Source organism: Rosa chinensis, chromosome 4 (assembly GCF_002994745.2).
Source record: "Rosa chinensis cultivar Old Blush chromosome 4, RchiOBHm-V2, whole genome shotgun sequence".
NCBI lineage: Eukaryota > Viridiplantae > Streptophyta > Magnoliopsida > Rosales > Rosaceae > Rosa > Rosa chinensis.
This window is the reverse complement of record NC_037091.1, coordinates 10,095,531-10,116,789: the sequence shown is the minus strand read 5'-3', so window position 1 is coordinate 10,116,789 and position 21,259 is coordinate 10,095,531. Positions and strand designations below refer to the sequence as shown.

At 36.0% G+C, this 21,259-nt stretch overlaps 2 protein-coding genes and 1 long non-coding RNA gene across 4 annotated transcripts; 1 reads left to right on the top strand and 2 right to left on the bottom strand.

Annotated features, from left to right (window-relative positions):
• Positions 1–411: 411 nt before the first annotated feature.
• Positions 412–5,509, top strand: LOC112196261 (putative disease resistance protein At1g50180). 2 transcript variants are annotated; one of them, XM_024336578.2, is made up of 4 exons: positions 412–1,572; positions 2,643–4,450; positions 4,566–4,595; positions 5,186–5,509. In XM_024336578.2, exons 1-2 carry the CDS (start codon positions 525–527, stop codon positions 4,445–4,447), a joined length of 2,853 nt encoding a protein of 950 aa, XP_024192346.1. In that variant the 5' UTR covers positions 412–524; the 3' UTR covers positions 4,448–4,450; positions 4,566–4,595; positions 5,186–5,509. The 2 variants fall into 2 exon arrangements, with proteins under 2 accessions (XP_024192346.1, XP_024192345.1); XM_024336577.2 differs by lacking the exon at positions 4,566–4,595.
• A 367-nt stretch (positions 5,510–5,876) lies between these two features.
• LOC112196266 lies at positions 5,877–13,202 on the bottom strand. The gene is made up of 8 exons (XR_005809755.1): positions 12,331–13,202; positions 12,174–12,237; positions 11,408–11,473; positions 9,728–9,947; positions 9,502–9,643; positions 8,961–9,337; positions 8,797–8,882; positions 5,877–5,984 (listed from the first exon to the last, which is right to left on the bottom strand). It is a non-coding gene; the product is annotated as an uncharacterized LOC112196266 (long non-coding RNA).
• A 1,997-nt stretch (positions 13,203–15,199) lies between these two features.
• On the bottom strand, positions 15,200–17,171 carry LOC112196263. Its single transcript, XM_024336580.2, has 3 exons — positions 17,055–17,171; positions 15,436–16,233; positions 15,200–15,316 (listed from the first exon to the last, which is right to left on the bottom strand). Exons 2-3 carry the CDS (start codon positions 15,851–15,853, stop codon positions 15,285–15,287), a joined length of 450 nt encoding a protein of 149 aa, XP_024192348.1. The 5' UTR covers positions 15,854–16,233; positions 17,055–17,171; the 3' UTR covers positions 15,200–15,284.
• Positions 17,172–21,259: the final 4,088 nt, after the last annotated feature.

Below are 21,259 nucleotides of genomic sequence, written 5' to 3'. Positions count from 1 at the left end.
CGCCCACCCCTAGAGACAGCCAAGGAAAGGAAGTTGGTTTCCAAATGAAAGGAAAAAGTAGAGAAAATTGGTTCCTCCCCTCCCCCTCAGGATTCACTTTCCCAATGAAAAAGAAAATGATTCATTTCCTTTCCACCAACCTAACATGGCCTAACAAGAGAGAGATTCGTGTACAAAAGTCACGAATACTTTTAAGAGGAAGGTGGTGATTAAGATTCGTGTACAAAAGTCACGAATACTTTTAAGAGGAAGGTGGTGATTAAAATTGAGGAAGGTGGTGATTAAAAAAGGACAAATAATTGAGGAAGGTGGTGATTAAAATTGAGGTAGGTGCCAAGGTGGTGATTAAAACTGAGGAATAATTGAGGAAGGTCGTGATTAAAAAAAGGACGTACAAATAATTGAGGAAGAAGACTTCTCCTCAAATTAATTGACTTCTCCGTTCACTTGTAATAAGATACTTCATCATCCATCTGTGACTTGAACTGGTCTGAGTTGCTTTCCTTTTGGCGATTGAAGAGAATATGGCTGAGGCTGTTGTTTCTTTTCTCGTGGAAAGAGTTGGTGACTACATCATTCAAGAAGGCAGATCCTTGTTCGGAGTTGGCAATCAAGTTAGGCGTGCACACAGAGACCTAGTATTCATCAAGGGCTTCCTCAAAGATGCAGACGCAAAGCGACGAGACAGTGAGGCAATACGCACTTTTGTTGCCGAAATTAGAGATGCTGCTTATGATTTGGAGGATGTCATTGAAGCTTTTGTCTTGAAGGTGGATTCCAGGAGGAAAGGAGGTATAAAGAATGTTTTGAAGAGGTTGGGGTCCATTTTCGTTGAAGGAGTTCTCCGTTACAAGATTGGGTCAGAAATTGGGGTAATTACTATCACGATTTCTGATTTGAAGCAGAACTTGCAAACTTATGGTATCAAGGAGATAAGTGATTCCTCTACTTCCCTACAATTGTGTGAAGCACAACAACTACTGAGGCGAACTTACACTCATGTTATTGATCGTAATGTGGTCGGGCTAGAGGATTCTGTCCATGAATTGGTTGGGCATTTGGTGAAGGAAGAGCATCGCCACCGAGTTGTTTCTATTATTGGGATGGGCGGATCCGGGAAGACAACTATTGCTAAACAAGTTTATCATCACAAAGAGGTAACAGACCATTTTGATTGTTTGGCTTGGGTTTGTATATCTCAACAATATCAAGTCAGGGATGTCTTGGAGAGGATTTATGTCAAACTTCTTTGCCCCACAAAAGAGGAGAGGGATGAAATTGCAAAATTGAAGGATGACGAAATACCAGGGAGGCTTTCTCGTCTCCAAAATGAACAAAAATGTTTGATTGTCCTTGATGACATTTGGAAAAGAGAGACCTGGGACTTGTTGAAGGCTGCATTTGAATGCCATGAAGACTCAAAGAGCAGGATACTACTTACGACACGCAATGAACAAGTAGCTTCGCATGCGGATGAGAACGGTTTTCGCTACCGACCTCCACCACTAACTGAGTCTGAGAGTTGGAAGCTGTTTGAGAAGATTGCAATGAGCGGAAGGAAAGCTGGAATAGGTAGCTTCTCGATTCACCACCCAACTAGATCCATCCTTTATCGTTCGTTTTCATTTTTACTTATCAAAAATTCAATATACATTGAACCAATAAATGGAAAAAAAAAATGCCTTGCATCTGGTACTCCCGGCTTTCTATAAATTCACATCTAAAGAAGTTCTCATTTTTTATGACACATGTATCATATTTTTCTAAAATTAAAGTCTGAAAATGTCTTGTGGAAGATGGTTGAATACATACAAAGACTCTAGTGGACTTGGAGATTTCCCTATGTCAACTCCAAAAAAAAAAAGAAGCTTTTTTAAACACTATATCTTCGTCATATAAACATCCAAAATTTATAATTTTGATATTAATAAATAGTAGTCATTCCTTTGAAAAAAAAAAAAATAGTACTCATGACCTTGAAAAAAAATTTCCAATTTACTCCTAAGGGTAGGTACTATTGGTGTCAAGTTCGTTGAACATTGGACTCCCAAATACAATGTTATACTGTATGAATGCATATGAAGTTTTGGCCTTTTAATTAAAACGGTACAACTTTATATATCTATTGCAATATGAAGTTTTGTCAATAGTACTCTCGAGCTTCTGTAGATTCATATATAAAGTTCTCAATTTTTTTGACACATATATACATTCTTCTGAAATTAAAGTTTGAAAAAATAGTATATATTCCTATTTCTATCTAGAAGATGCTTAAATGCATACAAATACTCTAGTGGCACTATATATTGTAGTGTCAAGTTCGTTGAACATTAGACTCCCACAGCTTAGATTTCGTTGACTTATTTGTTTTGCTTGTTTATTATGGAGGTTTTGGTTAGGTCCCCCTCCATTGTCATTCGCATTTTTGTGACTTAATAAATTGGAGTGTTAGAGAGGTTACTCCTCTACTATCACTCATTGCAAAAAAAGAAAAAAAAACATTTGACTCCCAAATGCCCATTAATACGATGTAATACTGTGTGAATGCATGAGAAGTTTGGTCCCTTAATTAAAACAATAGAACTTTATATATTTATTGCTAATGTTTTTTTTTTCTTTCTGTTTTTGAAAATAATATTTAGGTGCTGAAGTTTACACGAAGATGGAAGAATTAGGAAAAGAGATGGTTCAACATTGTAAGGGTCTGCCACTAGCTATCATTGTACTTGCTGGACTTCTTGCTAGAAAAAACACAATTAAAGATTGGATAAACATACAAGAAAATGTTGGTGTTTACATAAGTAGAGGTTTTGGTCGCCAGGAAGAAGAACATGCATATGCATCATGGGTGTTGGCGTTGAGTTATGATGACTTGCCGTATCACTTAAAACCCTGTTTCCTATATTTAGGACATTTTCCAGAGGATCATGAGATCCAGGTGAAGAGTTTGACAAGATTATGGATCGCAGAAGGTTTTATCTTTTTGACACAACAAAGACAAGGTTCAAGGGAAACAATGGAGGATGTGGCATACAATTGGTTGAATGAGTTGGTAGAAAGGTGTGTGATTCAAGTAGGAGAGAGAAGTTCAACTCTTGAGAAAATTAAAAGTTGCCGGATGCATGATCTTTTGCGAGATTTGTGTTTGAGGAAGGCGGAAGAGGAAAATTTTCTCCAAGTTGTCAAAGGTTCCCATAAAAATGAGGCAATGCATCCCGTTTCTTCTTCCATGGTAACCATTGTATCACCTATGGGTAAGATTCGAAGACTTGCCATCTACTTGGATGAGAATGATGATAAATTGGTACCCTCAAGAGAGGAAAGAGGTGGGCAGCTTAGGTCTTTGTTATATTTTGGCCCCAATGATTATAATTGGTTTCCTAAACAGAAAGAATTAATACCTTCCATGTTCAAGGATTTCAAATTACTCAGAGTGTTGAGGATTGAAGGTATGAATGATAGAGAAGAAAAAATAGAGCTGCCTAGAGAAATTGGAAAAATGGTCCACTTGAGGTTTCTGAGTCTAAGGAGAAGTAATATAAGATCGTTTCCTCCTTTTCTAGGAAACTTGATTTGTTTGCAGACACTTGATTTCCGTGTTATAGATGACAACGACATGTTTATCCCAAATGTGATATGCAAGATGAATAAGTTGAGACATTTATACCTTCCATGGTATTACTGGGCTAGAGGTAAACTGCAGCTATCTACTCTCGGTGATTTGCTAACTTTAAATTCTGTTTCGAATGGATATTGTGATTGGAATGATCTTGCTAAACTAGGCAATCTAAGGAAACTGAGAATAAGATTGTCATCTAGCCAATCGAAAAATCTGGAGAAAATCTTGGATGCAGCAGGCTGCGTGCTCAACGGTATTCGGTCCCTGCGGTTGCACAACGAGGTTGGAGTGGAAAGCGGTGCAGAGGTTAGTCAAATAGTTGCAAGGTGCGGTCAAATATACAAGTTGGCGCTGACTGGGCCCACACTAGAACTACCCAAAGAGTTGTTCCACTCCCATTCAAACCTCACCAAGTTACTTTTGTCCAGTTGTGCTCTCAAGGACGACCAAATGGCCGTACTAGAGAAGCTGCCCAACCTGAAAAGTCTTGATCTGTGGAATTATGTGTTTGAGGAGGAAAATACAAAAGTATTGGTTTTCTCCGCTGGAAGCTTTCCTCGTCTTCAGTTTCTTAGACTTGTGAATTTGCTAGGAATAACGGAGTGGAGGGTGGAGGAAGGAGCCATGCCTTGTCTCTGCAAATTGGTCATTTATGATTGCAGAGGATTGAGTACGGTTCCAGATGGGCTGAGACACCTTACTACCCTCAAGGAATTGAAGATTCAGTATATGCCTAAACTATTCTGTAGTAAGCTTGAGGAAGGAGGAGAAGACTTCCATAAAGTCCAACACATCCCTTCCCTTATAATCCAGAATCCGAGGGGTTAAAAGGTAAACATTGATTAGTTTTTATTCCGATCTCCGTAATGGCACAGTGATATTATCACAATAGAATGGACTTGTATTTATGGCACCTACCTAATTAATGTGTTTTTCTTTGTATTAGAGTGACCATGCCTGTACCCACAATGTACAGGTATATGCATTACCAATCTTATTACTCTTCCTTTCATTATTTCTAAAATATATATATATTTTTTTTAAGAATTACAGTATAGGCGGAACAAAATATCCAAATCAACTGTGATTGTGCTTTCTCATCTGGCATGATTATCTAAAATCAATGTATAATTTTTTTTTGAATAGATCAATGTATGATTCTTACAATTTTTTAATTAAGTATAAGTTATGTTTTTTCTCTTCTATCTAGCTCTACTCAATTTTTGTTAAAGATCGTAATGTTACATCTTGAATGGAACCGTGTTTTCAAAGTATCTTTAATTATCCATTGGTGTTTTTTGAGTTTATTTAAGGTTATTGATTTGAATATATCTTAATTATCCATAGTTTTGACTTTTGAGATACTTTATATGAGTCGATATATAATGTCTAGGTTTAGAGTTTTGACTTTTGATATTGAAAAATGGAAATAGTTTCATGGTTCAACAACGTATAATTTTATCTTTCAAAATGACTATACAAAATTAATTTTCTCGAGTTGTACTATAGCTAGTATATATTTACAAGCTCATATTGGGTTTATGATGACAACATTTTGTTTTGCAGCTTCTGTTTGAGGAAAATCCCCTGCATTCAAACATATCTATCAAAATGGCTATACAAATTTATCAGATGACGGGTCGATGGTTCCCATGAGTTGAGAACTGGAAAGTTTTTCTACTACTTGTGGTGTTATTGAATAAATTGAAATCAATCTGCACCTTAGTCAGAAATGTTTTTCTTATATTTTTTCTTGGACAGCTGTATTTGTGTGCTTCCTATTTAGACTCGTTCCACTGGTTAATGAGCAAGACATTGAGAGGTTTATGTTATTGCCTTGTTGGATATATGACTGTCGTCTGATATAAAATGCCTATGGCTTTTATTGTTTCCCTCTAATCTCTAATGCTCAATCCCAAATCCTTATTGGAATGGTTGTTTGTTATTGTTTGAACATAGAAGGAGGCATCACTGTTAGTGGCCCAATCCAACAATGGTTTAGTTATTACCAACAAGATAGCCGGGGCGATGCTGCTAGTGTATCATTGACATTATTCAATTTACAGACATTAGTTACCCCATGTAAGTGCGCCATACATATCAAAACGCAGACTGATCACCAATATCTATTCTTCTGATATGACAGACATATCAATCTTGGAAAAAGTGAAGGCCTTTCAAAGATGCTATGTATGACGAAAAATGCATCGCCCCCCAAGAACTCGAACTCCAGCTCATGTCTGGTTGACCATGCTCCATTTTCGGTACACATCTACAGCACCATTTTTAACAGTAGTTTTAACTTCACTTCATTAAGCCAGGCATTAAGATGTTGAAGTTCCTCCATGTCTGAGAAACTCCCCACCTGACATGTCCCAAATGTATGTTATTTAGTTACAAAAATAGTAATACATCTATAGGAATTAAAGAGATTTAAATGATAAAAAAATAGTGTTTAGTATATCATATGTCAAAAAAAAAAAAACAAAAAAAAAACAATGGCAGTAACATATTGCAAATGCTAACATTTTGAAATGGCAAGTATCTTGCCTATCTAATTATGTTCCTTAGGTGCCTTTCAGCTGAGGGAAGTTCATCATGGCTGCTAGTAGACAAAGAAATCACCATATACGCATACACCTTGCAGAGTTCCAAGGAGGATTTTGCAAACTTTTTAATCTGATCTCTATCTTTCCACAAATCAGATCCCTGAAATTACTCCTTGTGATTATAGCACTCGAAAGAATATTTTGGGTCTGTCCTATCACTCACTGAAATAACTTTTATTGTTTGACTGAGTTTCTCTATGTAGTAGCTCTTTTGCTTAGAATAAGCTGATTGTGGTTTCTCATAATTATCATTGGATGCGAGTAACAAAAGTTCCATTGAGCAACGGGCTGCTGTTGCTCTGTTTTTGTCTAAATAAGATTTATAAACCCATTTGAAGTCAATATGAAAAACCAAACCCTTGCACAGAACTAAAGACAAGAAGCATTATGATTGAAACTATCCTATCTTATACAGATCAACTTTACAGGAAGAGTATTCCCACTAACGTAACTGATTTTGAGAGACAAAATGTAACCACGAACCAAACAAAAGGAGACATGACCAAGATACCAAATAGACAATGTACCATTGTTTATATTCATCACAATATGCAATATACTTTCCCTACATTGAACCACTGATGAGGACCATCACATTTTTAGTATAACTTTTCTATTTAGTAATTTGTTGCCAGGCATGTGTTCCAGTTGTGTTCAAAAAACACAGCTGCTTTCTGAGATCTATGTGCTTCACACGGCAATTTCCCTAATTATCAACATAAGGAGATAGATAAAGTAATACTGCAACCCTTTTCCAAAGAGAAAGCTGAAGGAATATGGTTGCGCTTCTTAAAATAGAATCAGACTCACCAATATCAATATCTTGGTGACAAAACAGAGACTGATCAGATATGAAAACCTGGGAAAAGTGAAGGCCCTTGCAACAACATATACTCGATAACAAACAAAAACATAACTATAATTGTTCGAACACATTACCTTATTCTGAGGGTAGACCCATTCCACGTACGAGGCTAACTTAATCTGAAAAACTTCTTCTACGCCTCTTCAGAAATTCCACAAAACCAAAAAGTAAAACAAAAGATATGCTTATTTGTACAAACAATGTAGAAAGAACTAACAAATTGAGGTAAAAACAGGTATATAAACATTTAACCTTTAATCATCTCTATAAGCACCTTGAGCATAGTGTTAAAATAGCTTCAATTTTGAATGAAGACACCGATAAAATTGTATTTCTCAAACATGGTCTCAATTTGAAACATTGAATCAAGCCAAATCATGAGAGGCCAACAATAATATTCATTACAGTACACAAATTTACCAAACTAAGTTACTGCCCAATAAAGATATCACAAAAATAGACAATCCTTTCATGGTTCTTGGAGGGATTGAGAGGAGGGTCTGTGAGTAATATATGGCATTCAGCAGGATCTATTTGTATATATAATCAGAGTTACCAACCAAAACTATAATACCAAGATTTTTGATTGCTAACTTTATCTCTGTTCATATACAACTGCAGATACCTTTCAATCAAATTCTGGACCTAACAATGTTCATAATTGTACCAAAACAGAAAGAATGATAATGAAAATCTTTATTCTTGGCTTTCTTAAGAAGAAGAATGATAGTGATCTTTCTTCCATTTTGAAGGCCGACCTTTGTTTTGTTCTATTTCCTGTACAGTTTTGCTTCCAATTTAGCTTCTAATCTTAACCTTTAACCAAATACTCAGATTCTTCCACTTTATCACCATCTTTGTATCCTGGTAGTACTTAATCTGCTCAAAGGGTTTGGGATTCAACCAATTAAGAATATGTTCTTGTGACATTTAGAATCACACTTATTCCGTGAAAAAAAAAAAAAAAAAAAAGAATCCTTCTCCCTCCTAGAAATCTAGAACTGCATAATCCTAACCTTTCTCATCACCAAAGCTAAATGCAGGAAAAAGATAAATTCTCCGGCAACATAAGGGTACACAAAATTGCAAAAGAATCAGACATAATCAAATTTAGTTTAAACTCCAGTCTTGCACCGTTTGGAAACCTTGCTTTCATGCAGAACTGCACCCCCAAAAGGAGAGATGATACTTGTACTCTGTCATATTAAAGAACATATGCTAGTATGAAACCTTATACTTTAATATGCAAGTTATGCTTACACAACCAAGTAACATGTTTTCAGACCTAAGGGATCTGGACATCGAAATGCATTGCACATGAAATTTGTATCAATTGCTAAGAAGGTATCTGCCCATTTGCAATCAGTTAGAACAATTTACAGCCATGAACAACACAACCAGCATAAACTCACAGATGTTAAGCACAACTTTCCTTGAGACAAAAAAAAAAAAAAAAACTCATATTTGCATTTATAGAAACTAAATAAGAAACAATAGAAGCATCTTGGCAAGCATGTTAGACGTAATGTTAAAGAAGTATATAAGCAGTATATAGTCAACCTGATTACTTGATTCCAATATTCGCTTATGAGCTGGTCTAAAATTCAAGGTAGAGTAAAATAGGAATGTAGCCGATTGCCACAATAACTAAAATAGAATCAAATTCTTGAATTATCAGAAAAACAAAGACGGATCTTACTAACTTTTATGTAGAAGTCTGTGGGGCGAACGAATCGAAGTGTGTTTGACCTAAATCCAAGTGCCATTTATTCCCCATGTATGCTTTCACCTGTATATTAACATCGATGCTCTGAGATTATTGCCAATATGCCGAAAACTCAACTCAAGTTAAATAAATTGTCCTCACCTTCAATGTCTTTGCCACTATCAAGGTCCTTTTAGGATTAAAAATCCTCAACATTTGCGCCCTTGTGCATAAAAAAGGCTGGCTTTTTCAAGTAACCGCATCCTCATTGGCTCTAAACATTCCATTCATCAACAATCGTGATTTGCCACGTCCTTGTCATAAAATTTTATATCCAGAGATCGGGTTATATTTCTTATCGATCTCTGCCATTGACATGTTATTAGGTTCCAATAAGATTTCATGAAACTCCAAAGCTAACCTGCATATTGAACACAACTATTTGAGCTCCACGCACCCACCCAACATGCGATTGGTAATTCAAGGAGGTAACTCGTGTTCCTTTGGGGTAGATCCTTAGAATGTTCCTCTGTGTGAACCTAAAGATTATAACACAACATCAATTATCAGAATCATTACCTCAGGACAACTGCTAGAGATCACAGATAACAAAAGGCTAAGATAACAATATCAGTTCCACGATTTTCAGCAGCCTTTTCTAGTTCTGTTCACTCAAACTAAGACGTCTTACTTTTTCACCAACCTTTACAGCTTCTTCCAAACAACCCTACGGTTTTCCAGCGTGGATTGTTATAAGTTCCACGTACTTGGGTGCTTCAGAGTTCGGAATGGACAGGTTTGATGTCAACTGCAGTTTTGCACTCAGTTTCTCTATCACCGTCATTCTGTACCCATTAAAAGAATAATGTAAAGAAGCAAACGCTGATAAACAAAATTGGGGAGAACATAAACTGCACTAGTCAGCTCACCCTTTCTGATTTTTCAGACGAATCCTTGTCACTATCTTCACCAACTTTTGGTGCCTTGGTTGAGATAATAATCCGATGTCATAAAGCTTCAAGTGATGGCAATTCTGTCATTGGGTAAGGGCTATTGCCACACTCAAGTCACATTTTATTCCACCACTGCAACTCCCAGCTCTCATTTTGGCTGCCTCAATGAGTCTTCTGCCAATGACTCCTGAGCAACCTGCAGTGGAGAAAGAGCATTCGACTTATACAGAACAGAAGATCATTCTTGTCTAGGGAACAAAAATGAAAGGCCAAAGCATGTTGAATCCCATATTCAAATCAGTATAGTCAAATATGCATGGCATAAAGAAATTGAATACAGCTTCTGCAGTGGAGCTGAAATCAATCATAAATGAGGCAAACCATAAAAAGTCTCATTCTTTCAATTATGACTTACAAAGCAGGCACATTGAATCAACTCAAACCTAAACATAGTAGGTATGGGTGTGTATAATTGAATAGGTGTATGTAAAGAGTGACTACATGCTTGTTTTTGCTTCTAACACGGTCATTGAACAAATGAGGTAGATATGCAGGATATAGTTAGCGTTGATGCATTTAACAGATATCATATATTTTCATCAACTATCATACAAAGATGGTTTAAAACCTTGTTCTCAAACTTTCAATGAAGTGACGAAATATTCTGCATGCATATATATAGACCAATGTTTTAAAACGCTGAGGCGTTTTCGGGAGAGCCTCACTAAGGCGTAAGCCTTGAGGCATAAGGCGTAAGGCTTATGGTATAAAAGATATATGTATATATTTATATATAGAACATTAATAATATAGAAAATGATTATTGATTATCACTAATGAAAGGTTTGTGATGATTTTTATTAATTCAGAATGGTGTATATAACTATATCTATTAGTTTCAAATATGAGATGACTTTATATGAGTACGAGTAGAAGATAAACTAAAATTGCTGTCTAAGATAAAGATGAAAACTAAAAGTCTAAAACTCTTAAACTGTGAATTAAATTGAAGAACAATCCTTATCATCAGAAGATGAAGATAAGGTTGTTAGTTTAACATGACTAATAGTAAACCACGCTTCAGTTTTTGAAGGAGGGACCTATGCTCCATCTTTTCACCCCTTCTCATTCTGATCCCATCTTGTACATCAGCTTCGATCAAGAACTGAGCTAGTTTCCTTTCCCATCAGTCCATCACCACAGTATACCCCAAGTTGCGAAGCCAGAAGTAGGACTAGCACATGTGGTTTTACTCAATAAAAAGGGAAAAAAAAAAAAAAAAAAAAACACTGCGCATACGCCTTGATCCTGATTTTTGCGCCTTCTGCGCATTCAAAGCATCCTGAGCGCGTTTTCTGGGCCTTCACGCCTAGCTATCAAAACTCACTCATTTTTGTTGCTGATTTGCGCTTTTCGTCCTGAGGCGCGCTTTTTAACACATTGATATAGACCTCTCTTCACAGTCTCATTCTCAACTTACACTATCCTAAGTAAACAAAAAGCATTATTCAAAAAGTTCAACGCAATTACATCAGTTCATAGAGATGAGATGAATGACTTAAGTAGATACTTCTTTTCACAATGGGCACAAAGATTGATAAAGACAAAGCAAGTAATACATTGACTAAAGATAACAGGAAAAGCAACTACCCATACCTTCAGGCTTGATATTCAAAAGCCCATATTCCAGGTTGTAAGATGTAACTCTCCTTAAAGCATTTCCTGCATTAAAAAATGTAATTACAGATGGAAGGAAAAGAAAAAGGTAAGAGAAACAAAACTGGAAGCTGTAACCCATTTTGTGGAGAAAAATTGCAGCCCAATTTATCTGGAAAGCTTGGTGACATAAAGATGTCAGTTAACAGTAATAAGTACTTAATTTCAGAGAGGTCTTGTATGGTCTCCAAATATCTTTTTATTGATAAGTTCAACCAAAGTTCCCAAAAGCCCCATAGTTTCTGCTTAACCTCAAACAGGACCATTAGGTATTTGATAATTTTTTTGGTGTATGAGAAATTCCCTCCAGCTAAAAAGAGGGTATCAATAATTGCTCTTTTACTTGCCTTGTAACCTTCCTTATCCACCACTCTAGCTTTTAAGTGTGGAATATCAGAAGCATAATATATCCATATGTCTTCTGTAAATTGTGAAGACGGGGAAGTCCCAAGTAAAAAATATGGTGGCTTTCAACACAAAACCCCATATAATCCCACCCAACAAATCACCATTTTAAATCTCCCATTGATTCTCTCTCTCCCTCCTAACAATGAGAACACTAATTAACAATTACAATACTAATAATAATTAGTAGGAAACAATCTTAAATGGCCAAGTAAGGGAGTCATCGTAAGCAACGTTTTCAAATGATTTTTAGTCATTTGAAAACTTTGGGTTTTCAAATGACTAAAAATCAGAACCTTACCTTGAAACCCTCCCAATCAATCGCCCAGATAACCACATTCCAAACTGCAGCACAAACAAAACCCCTAAAACATGAAAACCCATATCAGTTCAAAACCAACGACAACAAAAAAAAACCCAATAAAAACCAGAACACATAAAAATCAACAAAACAATACCTCCAATGTTCAGCCTTTCAAAACCCACAAAGACCCTAAACCCAGTATTTATCGAAACGGAATTCTTCTCCTCTTCTTTCAATTCCAACAGAGCACTAGTTCCTCAAAGCATAAAAAAGAGTATGATGATAACGAAGAAGAGATTAATGAGGAAGAAGAGCCGTTTCATGAAGCGTATGTAGAGAGAGGCTGTGAAGGTGAGACTAGGAGCCGTTTCATGAGCTTGCCATGACAGTGCAGCCAACACAATTTCACATTCTCACAGCTTCAGTACTCTCCGTTACAGAACCAATTTTAGACAAACACAATATATGGATACTAGTACAAACTAGCAATCCCAAAGTAAATTGCCAGACATTACATGCAAGCTCTAAAACTTAAAAACCCTTGGATCCTCTACTGATGTAAAAAATGGGAGGGTATTACCTTCAAAAATAAAGCAATAACAGGTCTTCTCCTTGAAACATGCCTAGCCATCCAAATAAACTAAGAAGGAAAAACTGCATTTGGAAGCACAAAAAACATGTAAGAAAAGATATGATAGGATACAGAAAGTACTAACCACATGCCAACGATAAAGGAGAGAAGAACAATAATATAAGCAAACACCAAGAAAGTCCTAAAAATCAAGAGAGGAAGACTGAAACAGAGAACGCGACTACCAAATCAGAACTACCATTGTTGCATAACTTATAATGCAGCAGATGAAAGATCAAACACAGAATATAAACACAATCAAGCTTACTGCAGACACATGTATGATTATATTCAAACATCCAAGATCACCAACAAATAGTTTAGGTACAATTATGTTCAAGTGTTTGTAGTAGTTATGAAACATATACATATTGGAGTTAATGGTCACATACCTGGAGCAGCCATAGATCAGGAATAGAAATAGTGCAAACGAGATCTTCCGCAAAGCTCTAAAGTCCAACAGTCTCACTATGGGGCAAGACGATGAAGACTCGTATATTAGACTTCACAGGGACCTCATTTATATAGGGGTGTCATCAACAGAGTTCTACCCATAAGAGAGATTCCGTTTTAACTATGACTGATCCTCTGTATTATCATCAGTATTTAACTATTTATCTCTTACTTGCCTAGGAAGATAAGCAAATAATGAATCTAGTACTCAACAATGTAAGATCAGATATTAATCTCAATATTGACACAAAAGTGGAACTCATCACAAATTCTTATAACTTAATCACCAAGTCACCGAACTAATCACAAGCACTTAGATAAATGTCATTGAGTCCATATGTAAGTGTCTTACATTCTCCCACTTGGACCAGTGTCATTTAATTTGTAATAAGAGAATAAAATTGATAAAGCTATAACTGAAGTGTGCACATGAGAAGAGTGATGTTTCCAGACTTGATTCCAACTTAGTCAATGCAACTAGGATCAATACAGGGCTAAGAGAAAAATGTCCCTTAAAAGATACACCACACCAAAACCAACATACAATTCCTTATAGACCACAGGAGTGATAACAGAAATAAATACAGACTCATGCTTGATATATTTGCTAACTGAAAGCATATAGAGTATGGTTCTACTGAAGCATTTTGACTTTCAAAATCTTGAAACACAATGCATACCTGCATGAATGATTTCTGTATGTGTTTCCTCAAGACATTGTTGCAGCAAGTACAACTCCATTCATGCATAGTCCAAAGAATAGCTATTGACTGAAAAATAATCACAGAAGCAAATATAAATAATACAATTGCAAAATAAGCTTCTGAGGAAAAAAAACAAAAAAGATCAGTAGATCACCAAGAGAAGGTTTTATTGATAAATCAAATGCCAGATATTACATAATAAAATCCAAACAAGAATCAGAATAACTTGAATGAAAATAACCAGAATACGAATACAAAACAAAGTTCTTTAATTGCTCCCACTAAGCTAAGCATCTAATGCAGGCAAAATTCCATACTCTCTGGCATGTTTCTGAAAAGAAGCAACATGCATAGCTTTGGTAAATGGATCTGCTAACTGTGAAAGTATCAATCTTCACAATATCAATCTCTCGGTGCTCAATTCTTTCTCTAACACTACAGTATTTAAGATCTATATGTTTAGAGTTGGTGGATCGCTTGCTGTTCTTGGTGAAAAAGACTGCAGCTGAATTGTCACAAAACACCTTCAGAAAAGGTTTGACATGCTGAAGTGTAATCCACCTTTATCTGATCTCACCATCTTTATCTGCTAACCAAGCTGTTTTTTCACTTCCTTATGAAAGACTGTGAAGGTTTCAAGGGATTAGGATTTCTCAGAGATAAGGTAAACATAGCCGTACCTAGTGTCGTCATATAAGGTTATGAAGTATTTGTTCCCACAAATGGTTCTAGTTTTGAAGGGTCCACATATTTCGTGTCTGAGCTCTAGTGGTTCAAGATTTTTAGTGGCATTTTTCTTCCTAGAATTTGTGAGTTTTCTCTTGGTATACTCCAGACAATCACCAAGGTCATCAAAGTTTAGGCTTGGGAGAATTTTCTGTTTAACTAGAATTGACTGTCTCTCTTTCGAGATATGTCCCAGTCTTCTATGCCAAGGGTATGCTGATTTTTCATCATATTTGCTCGTTTAACACCTCTTGCAGTGTTATGGTTATTATGATTATTAACATTCTTATATATTAACATTTAAAATTTCTTTTGTAGGTAAAGAACAATGTAACTGTAAATAATCAACAACAAAAGAACCAGATGCAAATGGTATGGAATTTTGGGATATTTTTATTCCAAAACTATCTATATAAAACCGCAACCAAGTTTCAGTTTTGTCAATAATGACAAACTAAACAAATTCCTTCTTAAAGAAGGTACATAAAAGACATTATCTAATTCCAGAAAATTCCTAGGCCTAAATCCAAACTAACAGTTCCTATTGCCTTGACAGCAACCCGCATCTCATTTCCTACGCAAAGCCGAAGCTCCTCACGCCTTGGGGCCCTCCTGTTTGTTAACCCCTGTAAAGAATTGGTGATGTGTAAGAGTGAGCCACTATCTATCCAATAAGAATGAGTTTTGGAATGAACTAAATTAATTTCAATGGAAAAGGAGGGTCTAAGGTTTAGTTCTAAGTTACCTCGTTTTGTTAGCCAATCCTTGAAACCCTGACAGTTTTTCTTGAAGTGGCCTGGTTTCCTACAGAAGAAACACTTGGCCTGACAGGTCTTGTTGGCCTTAGGTGCAGTAGGTGCAGGAGTTTTGGTACCTACAGTCATAGGACTCTTCTTAGTTTTCAGCTTGGATTTCTTCCATTTCTTGGTAATCAGGTTCACAGGTTTACAAGTCAGTGCTGACTCAGCCCTAAGTCTGCTCTCTTCCTGAACGCAGATGGAAATCAGTTCATTCAGCCCCCATTTGTCTTTCAGGGTGTTGTGTGTCACCTTGAGCTGGGTGTAGTCAGCAGGCAGAGAGTTCAACACTAGATGGACCAAGAATTGATCACCTACCTCAAAGTTGAGATTTCTAAGCTTGGTAGCTACATCTATTTGCCTCATGATGTATTCCCAAAGCTACCTTTGCCATCAAACTTCATTGTCACAAGTGAATGCATAAGCACTAATGACTCAGCTTTTTCCGACTCTTGGTACCTATCAGAGATGAATTGCAGATATTCTAAGGCATTCTCAGTCGCATGGATACTTCCTCTCACAGTCTTGGTGATTGTTCTCTTCATAAGCAACAAGGCCATCCTATTCTTGTTCTGCCAGTCATTATACTTAGCTATGTCTCCTGGTGTGCTCTCAACAGTGACAGTAGGCTCTGGTTCTCTCAAGGCTACATCATACCCTTGAAGTCCTAACGCATATCCATTTTCCAGCTCTTAAAGTTAGTACAGTCAATTGCTCAATCTAGAAAAGGCTAAAAGATGGGGCACCTATGGAAGCAAAAGAAAGAAAAAATTGTATTAGTGATTCTGTGAGTTTGTTAAATAAGCTTTAACTTAACTTTTCTGTGGTTTATAATAGTTTTAGTCAAGTTCTTTGAAAACAAAAACCAAAACATGAACAAACACAGGAAAACTAACAGCCATAATCTAACAAGAAAGACACACACACACACACAGATATATATATATATATATATATATATATATATATATATATACAGTCCGTCTCAGGTGCAGACGTCCGTACCGTGCGGACGGTACGGATTTCCGTTTTTTTCCCACTTTCCGACCACATTTTCACATCTCAACCGTTCAGTTTATATGCCCTAATGTATAGATCACCTCTGCAAAATTTCAGCTAATTGGGTGATCGTTAAGGCATCCAAAACTGCAATTTATCATTATAAATACGAACGGTTCCGGTTTGATAGATTCGGTCCGTTCGTGTAAATTGCAGATTTGGATGCCTTAACGATCACCAAATTGGCTGAAATTTTGCAGAGGTGATCTATACATTAGGACCTAAAAACTGAACGGTTAAGATTTGAAAATGTGAACGGAAAGTGGTCAAAAACCGGAAATCCGTACCGAAAATTCGGTACGGACGTCCGCACCTGAGAAAAATCCTATATATATATATATATATATATATATATATATATATATATCAGAAATACCCCAGCTGTAGTTATTTACTATAACACAATGTTTGCAACACCTGTCTGGCAGTAGACATAACATTTACTGAAGTACTGAATCACACAACCAAATTTTTAACAAAAACATGTTATCCATAGATAGTTCATCACCTGTGTGGCAGAAGAAAATCCAAGTATCTTAATGCTTTTGTCAACTTCTTGTGTGCGGTTTTGCATCTGAAAATTATGTAAAGATCATTACCCTTCTGTGGAAGAAAACAGTCATAACTCTAAAATGCAAAGACACAATTTTATGATCTCTTAAGCCAAAGAATTATCTGAAAACTTCAATAGAAAATGCTGTGTGCACCATGTCTGTCAAAATCCTCAAACAATTACAAATCATAGTTGGTTTTATTAAGGTTCTCACATGTTATGAAAACAACCATTTCATTGCATATGAATTCACATATATGACAATACTGGGAGTAATTTTATCAATTAAGCAACATCATTCAATTAAAAATTTATCTCAAGTCAAAAGAATACGAATCAATTTTAACAAGTTTAGTTCATAACAAGTGCAATCAATTCATACTCATATCACATGATCAAAAACAAGATTTAGGCATTTTACCTATATTTTTACCTATATGCTTTTCAATCACACACCAGTATCAAAAAATTTCAAAAGATCAAACACAGAATATAAGCACAATCAAGCTTACTGCAGATACATGTATGATTATATTCAAACATCCAAGATCACCAACAAATAGTTTAGATACAATTATGTTCAAGTGTTTGTAGTAGTTATGAAACATATACATATACATATTGAAGTTAATGGTCACATACCTGGAGCAGCCATAGATCAGGAATAGAAGTAGTGCAAACGAGATCTTCTGCGAAGCTCTAAAGTCTAAGAGTCTCTGTGGGGCAAGACGATGAAGACTTGTATATTAATAGAGGTGTCACCAACAGAGTTCTACCCATAAGAGAGACTGTTTAACTATGACTGATCCTCTATATTATCATCAGTATTTATCTCTTACTTGCCTATGAAGATAAGCAAATAACGAATCTAGCACTCATCAATATAAGATCAGATATTAATCTCAATATTGACACAAAACTGGAACTCATCACAAACTCATAACTTAATCACCAAGTCACTGAACTAATCAAAATCACTTAGATAAATGTCACTGAGTCCATATGTACGTGTCTTACAGCAGAAACCAAAAGGAACCATGATAAAGGCATAAAGGCCTGACCCTACCTAGTAGAGTAGCAGACCTTAATTGTTCCTACAAGCTTTTGATAAGCAAAAATCAAATAGTATAAGTACATATATAGTGCTTTACAGAATTGAAAGCAACCAAGTCTTGAAGCACCATATTAATCTTCGGTAGTCCCCAAACGCATAACTAAAATCAGAAGCAAACAGTAAAAAATGTTTTCTTTTGCTTACTTCAATCAACAACTATGAATAACAACCAAAATTTCAAAGACCAATTGGTTTCATATCCACTAAGCCACCTGAACGAAGAGTTTACTGACAAATTACAAACCGAATTTAATTAATTAGGTTTGATAATCGGAAAATTGGAACTTACATTAATCTTAGATAAGAGGAAATCTATATTATAAGGCGACAGAGGATCAAATAGCTTATTGGCCATAAATTTGGTGGCGCGTGTCGCACGTCCGGTTAACTCTAGCGACTGTGAGATATGAAAGCAGAGAGAGTTTTCGGAGATTGAATCCTCTTGGTGCGGGAAACCCCCTGAAAATTCTGAGATTATCATCCTTGAAAATCTAATCCTCAGATCATTTATCTTCAACAGTCCTCAGGCAATGATCGCAGCAACGGATGGTGGTTCGTAGAGCAACCCACCCTGAAGCCATGGTGAGCGAGGTTACAGAGAAGATTCAGCATTTTCAGCCTTCAATCTCGTTTTCGAGAGAGCAAAGGTCATATTTTGGTTGGCCTTCACTCATTCTTTTGATCTGACCAGAAAAGAAGACCCGTGCTTTTGCTGAACAAGATTGCGGGCAAAATCCTAAGAACAAGTATCCCCCAAAACTGTCTAAATATTTTCATATTAAATGGCAGCCTCCTGACACTGATCAAGTTAAACTAAATTTTGATGGATCTGTCTATATTTGAATTGCTATTATTGGATATGTTATTAGGAATACATATGATAACTTTTATTTGTTGCTAACAAGAAGTTAGGGAACGCTAATGCTCTTGTTGCAGAAGTAACTGCTTTAATGGATAGTTTACACACTACTATCCTGCATCAACATCTTAATATTTCATTTGAAGATGACTCTAAGCTACTGATTGATTGTATTTAAGGAATATGTGAAGTTCCATGGCGAATTCAACTTCTCATACAGGATATAAGGAAGTTGGCTCTACATTTCAAGTCCATTGTGTTTCAGCATATTTACTGCGAAGCAAATTTTATTGCAGATCATCTAACTGCTCTAGCTCACAGATATCAAAATAATTATGTATGGTTTTTCTGTTTACCCTTACTGTATCCCCATATTCCATTTGGATCAGCTGGGAGGGGGAGTTAATAGATGTTTTGTCTTTTAATTTCTAGTAGTTATTTTTCTCATCAAAAAAAAAAAAAACTCATCGATCACATTAACGGTGCAAAACTATTCAACATACGCACCAATTTAGAATCGTGGCCAAAATTGGTGTCCTATAGCCCATTTTGTAGTAGTGTATGGAGCTATCAATTATATTATTAACACCCCTTCTCACGTGTAATTTGATTTAGCCACCGCAAGGGTGGAAGGGTGGTGGGAATTGAAACAAATATAAAGAGAAGTGTGTCCATAAAACCTCATAATATGGACACTTTACATTTTAGAAAAAAAGTAGAGATTGAATGATACTGGATATGTTGGACACACAACTACGGTGACCGTAAAAAACTTGGGCTTTGTAGAGAATAACAGTATACATTGAGGTACAAAATCTTACATATGCATGTAGTACCAATTTCTTCTACCCAAACAAAGAGACCAGCTGAACATTGAGTTTTTTTTTTTTGAGAAACGGTAAATTTATTCCAAAGAAAAACGATTACAACATATGAGAAAGGCCAGTGGTGGACAAAGAGTTCCCCCCCACTGCCCTATTACAACCATGAGTTACGGGTCTGTCGTCAGCGACAACATCCATGAGCCAATAGGGCCCAACCCCTAACCAACTAAAACGCCCATTTAATCGGGCTACAGACTTTGCAATAACATGAGCAGCACCATTCACACTTCTGGGCACATGGGAAATTCCTTGAATACCAACAGAAGCCAATAGCATCCTGACCTTGTCAACCAAAACACCCTCCGGAGCCAAACAATCATCACATCCATTCACCAATTGGACAGCCTCCAGGCAATCAGTTTCTACCTTTTCTATCCTCCACCCATTCTCTACCATTACTTCCAGTCCCAATATTAGTGCCTGCAGCTCAGCTGCACATGGCTGAAGACGGCCAATCAACCTTTCCCCCACCGCAAGCACCAAGTTCCCATCACCTCCCCTAATTAATGCCCCAATTCCAACATGAGACCCATTGTGAGAAACAGACTCACCACAATTAAGCTTCAGCTGAACATTGAGTTGATGACCGAGAGAATCAACATTCATATTTTAACAATGACAAGTTAAGAAGATAACTAAATGAACGTACAACTTTAAAGATAAAAAAAAATTTCAGGGTCCCATTAGTAACTACAAGGTTCCTAATTAAGTTTTGCTATCTATATACAATCGCATATCTAACTGAATAATCAGTACGACTTTAGTTAATCATTCTCTTCGTAGAACAGGCCAGCCATGTCAGTTTGAACATTATATATATATATATATATATATATATATATATATATATATATATATATATATATATATATCAGTATTAATTAAGTCAATAAGACTTAAGGTTAAATTTTCAAAAACCCTGCAATTGCCCTTGGTTAATTAAAACTCTAAGACTATAAGCTTTATTAGATAATGGATAAAACAATAAATTAAAAATATGAAATAGAAAAAGAGGACAAGAGAAAAAAAAAAAAAAAAAGAGAGAGAGAGAGAAGAAACTGTTAATCTCAACGTGGGAGGACTTTTACTAGATGTGTGAGCAATTGATCACCAACTGCTATTTACCACAAGTCCACAAACTGTATTACTTTTTATTTTTTTATTGCAGTTTGAGAAAGAAAGAAATTATCTAAACCAATTTAAAAAAAAAAAAACGTAAAAAAAGCCAATTGACGCGTGTGTTAAGAGGCTAGTATATATTTATATAATTAAGATTTTCTTTTCCATCTTCAACTCCTCGTCT

What these genes read in the sequence shown, in the direction of transcription:
- LOC112196261 (XM_024336577.2), top strand. Translation starts at nt 525, where the DNA reads ATGGCTGAGGCTGTTGTTTCTTTTCTCGTGGAAAGAGTTGGTGACTAC. An exon ending in CGGAAGGAAAGCTGGAATAG is followed by an intron (nt 1,573 to 2,642) that starts GTAGCTTCTCGA and finishes AATAATATTTAG; the next exon opens with GTGCTGAAGTTTACACGAAG.
- LOC112196263 (XM_024336580.2), bottom strand. Translation starts at nt 15,853, where the DNA reads ATGAGGCAAATAGATGTAGCTACCAAGCTTAGAAATCTCAACTTTGAG. An exon ending in GGATTGGCTAACAAAACGAG is followed by an intron (nt 15,317 to 15,435) that starts GTAACTTAGAAC and finishes AATTCTTTACAG; the next exon opens with GGGTTAACAAACAGGAGGGC.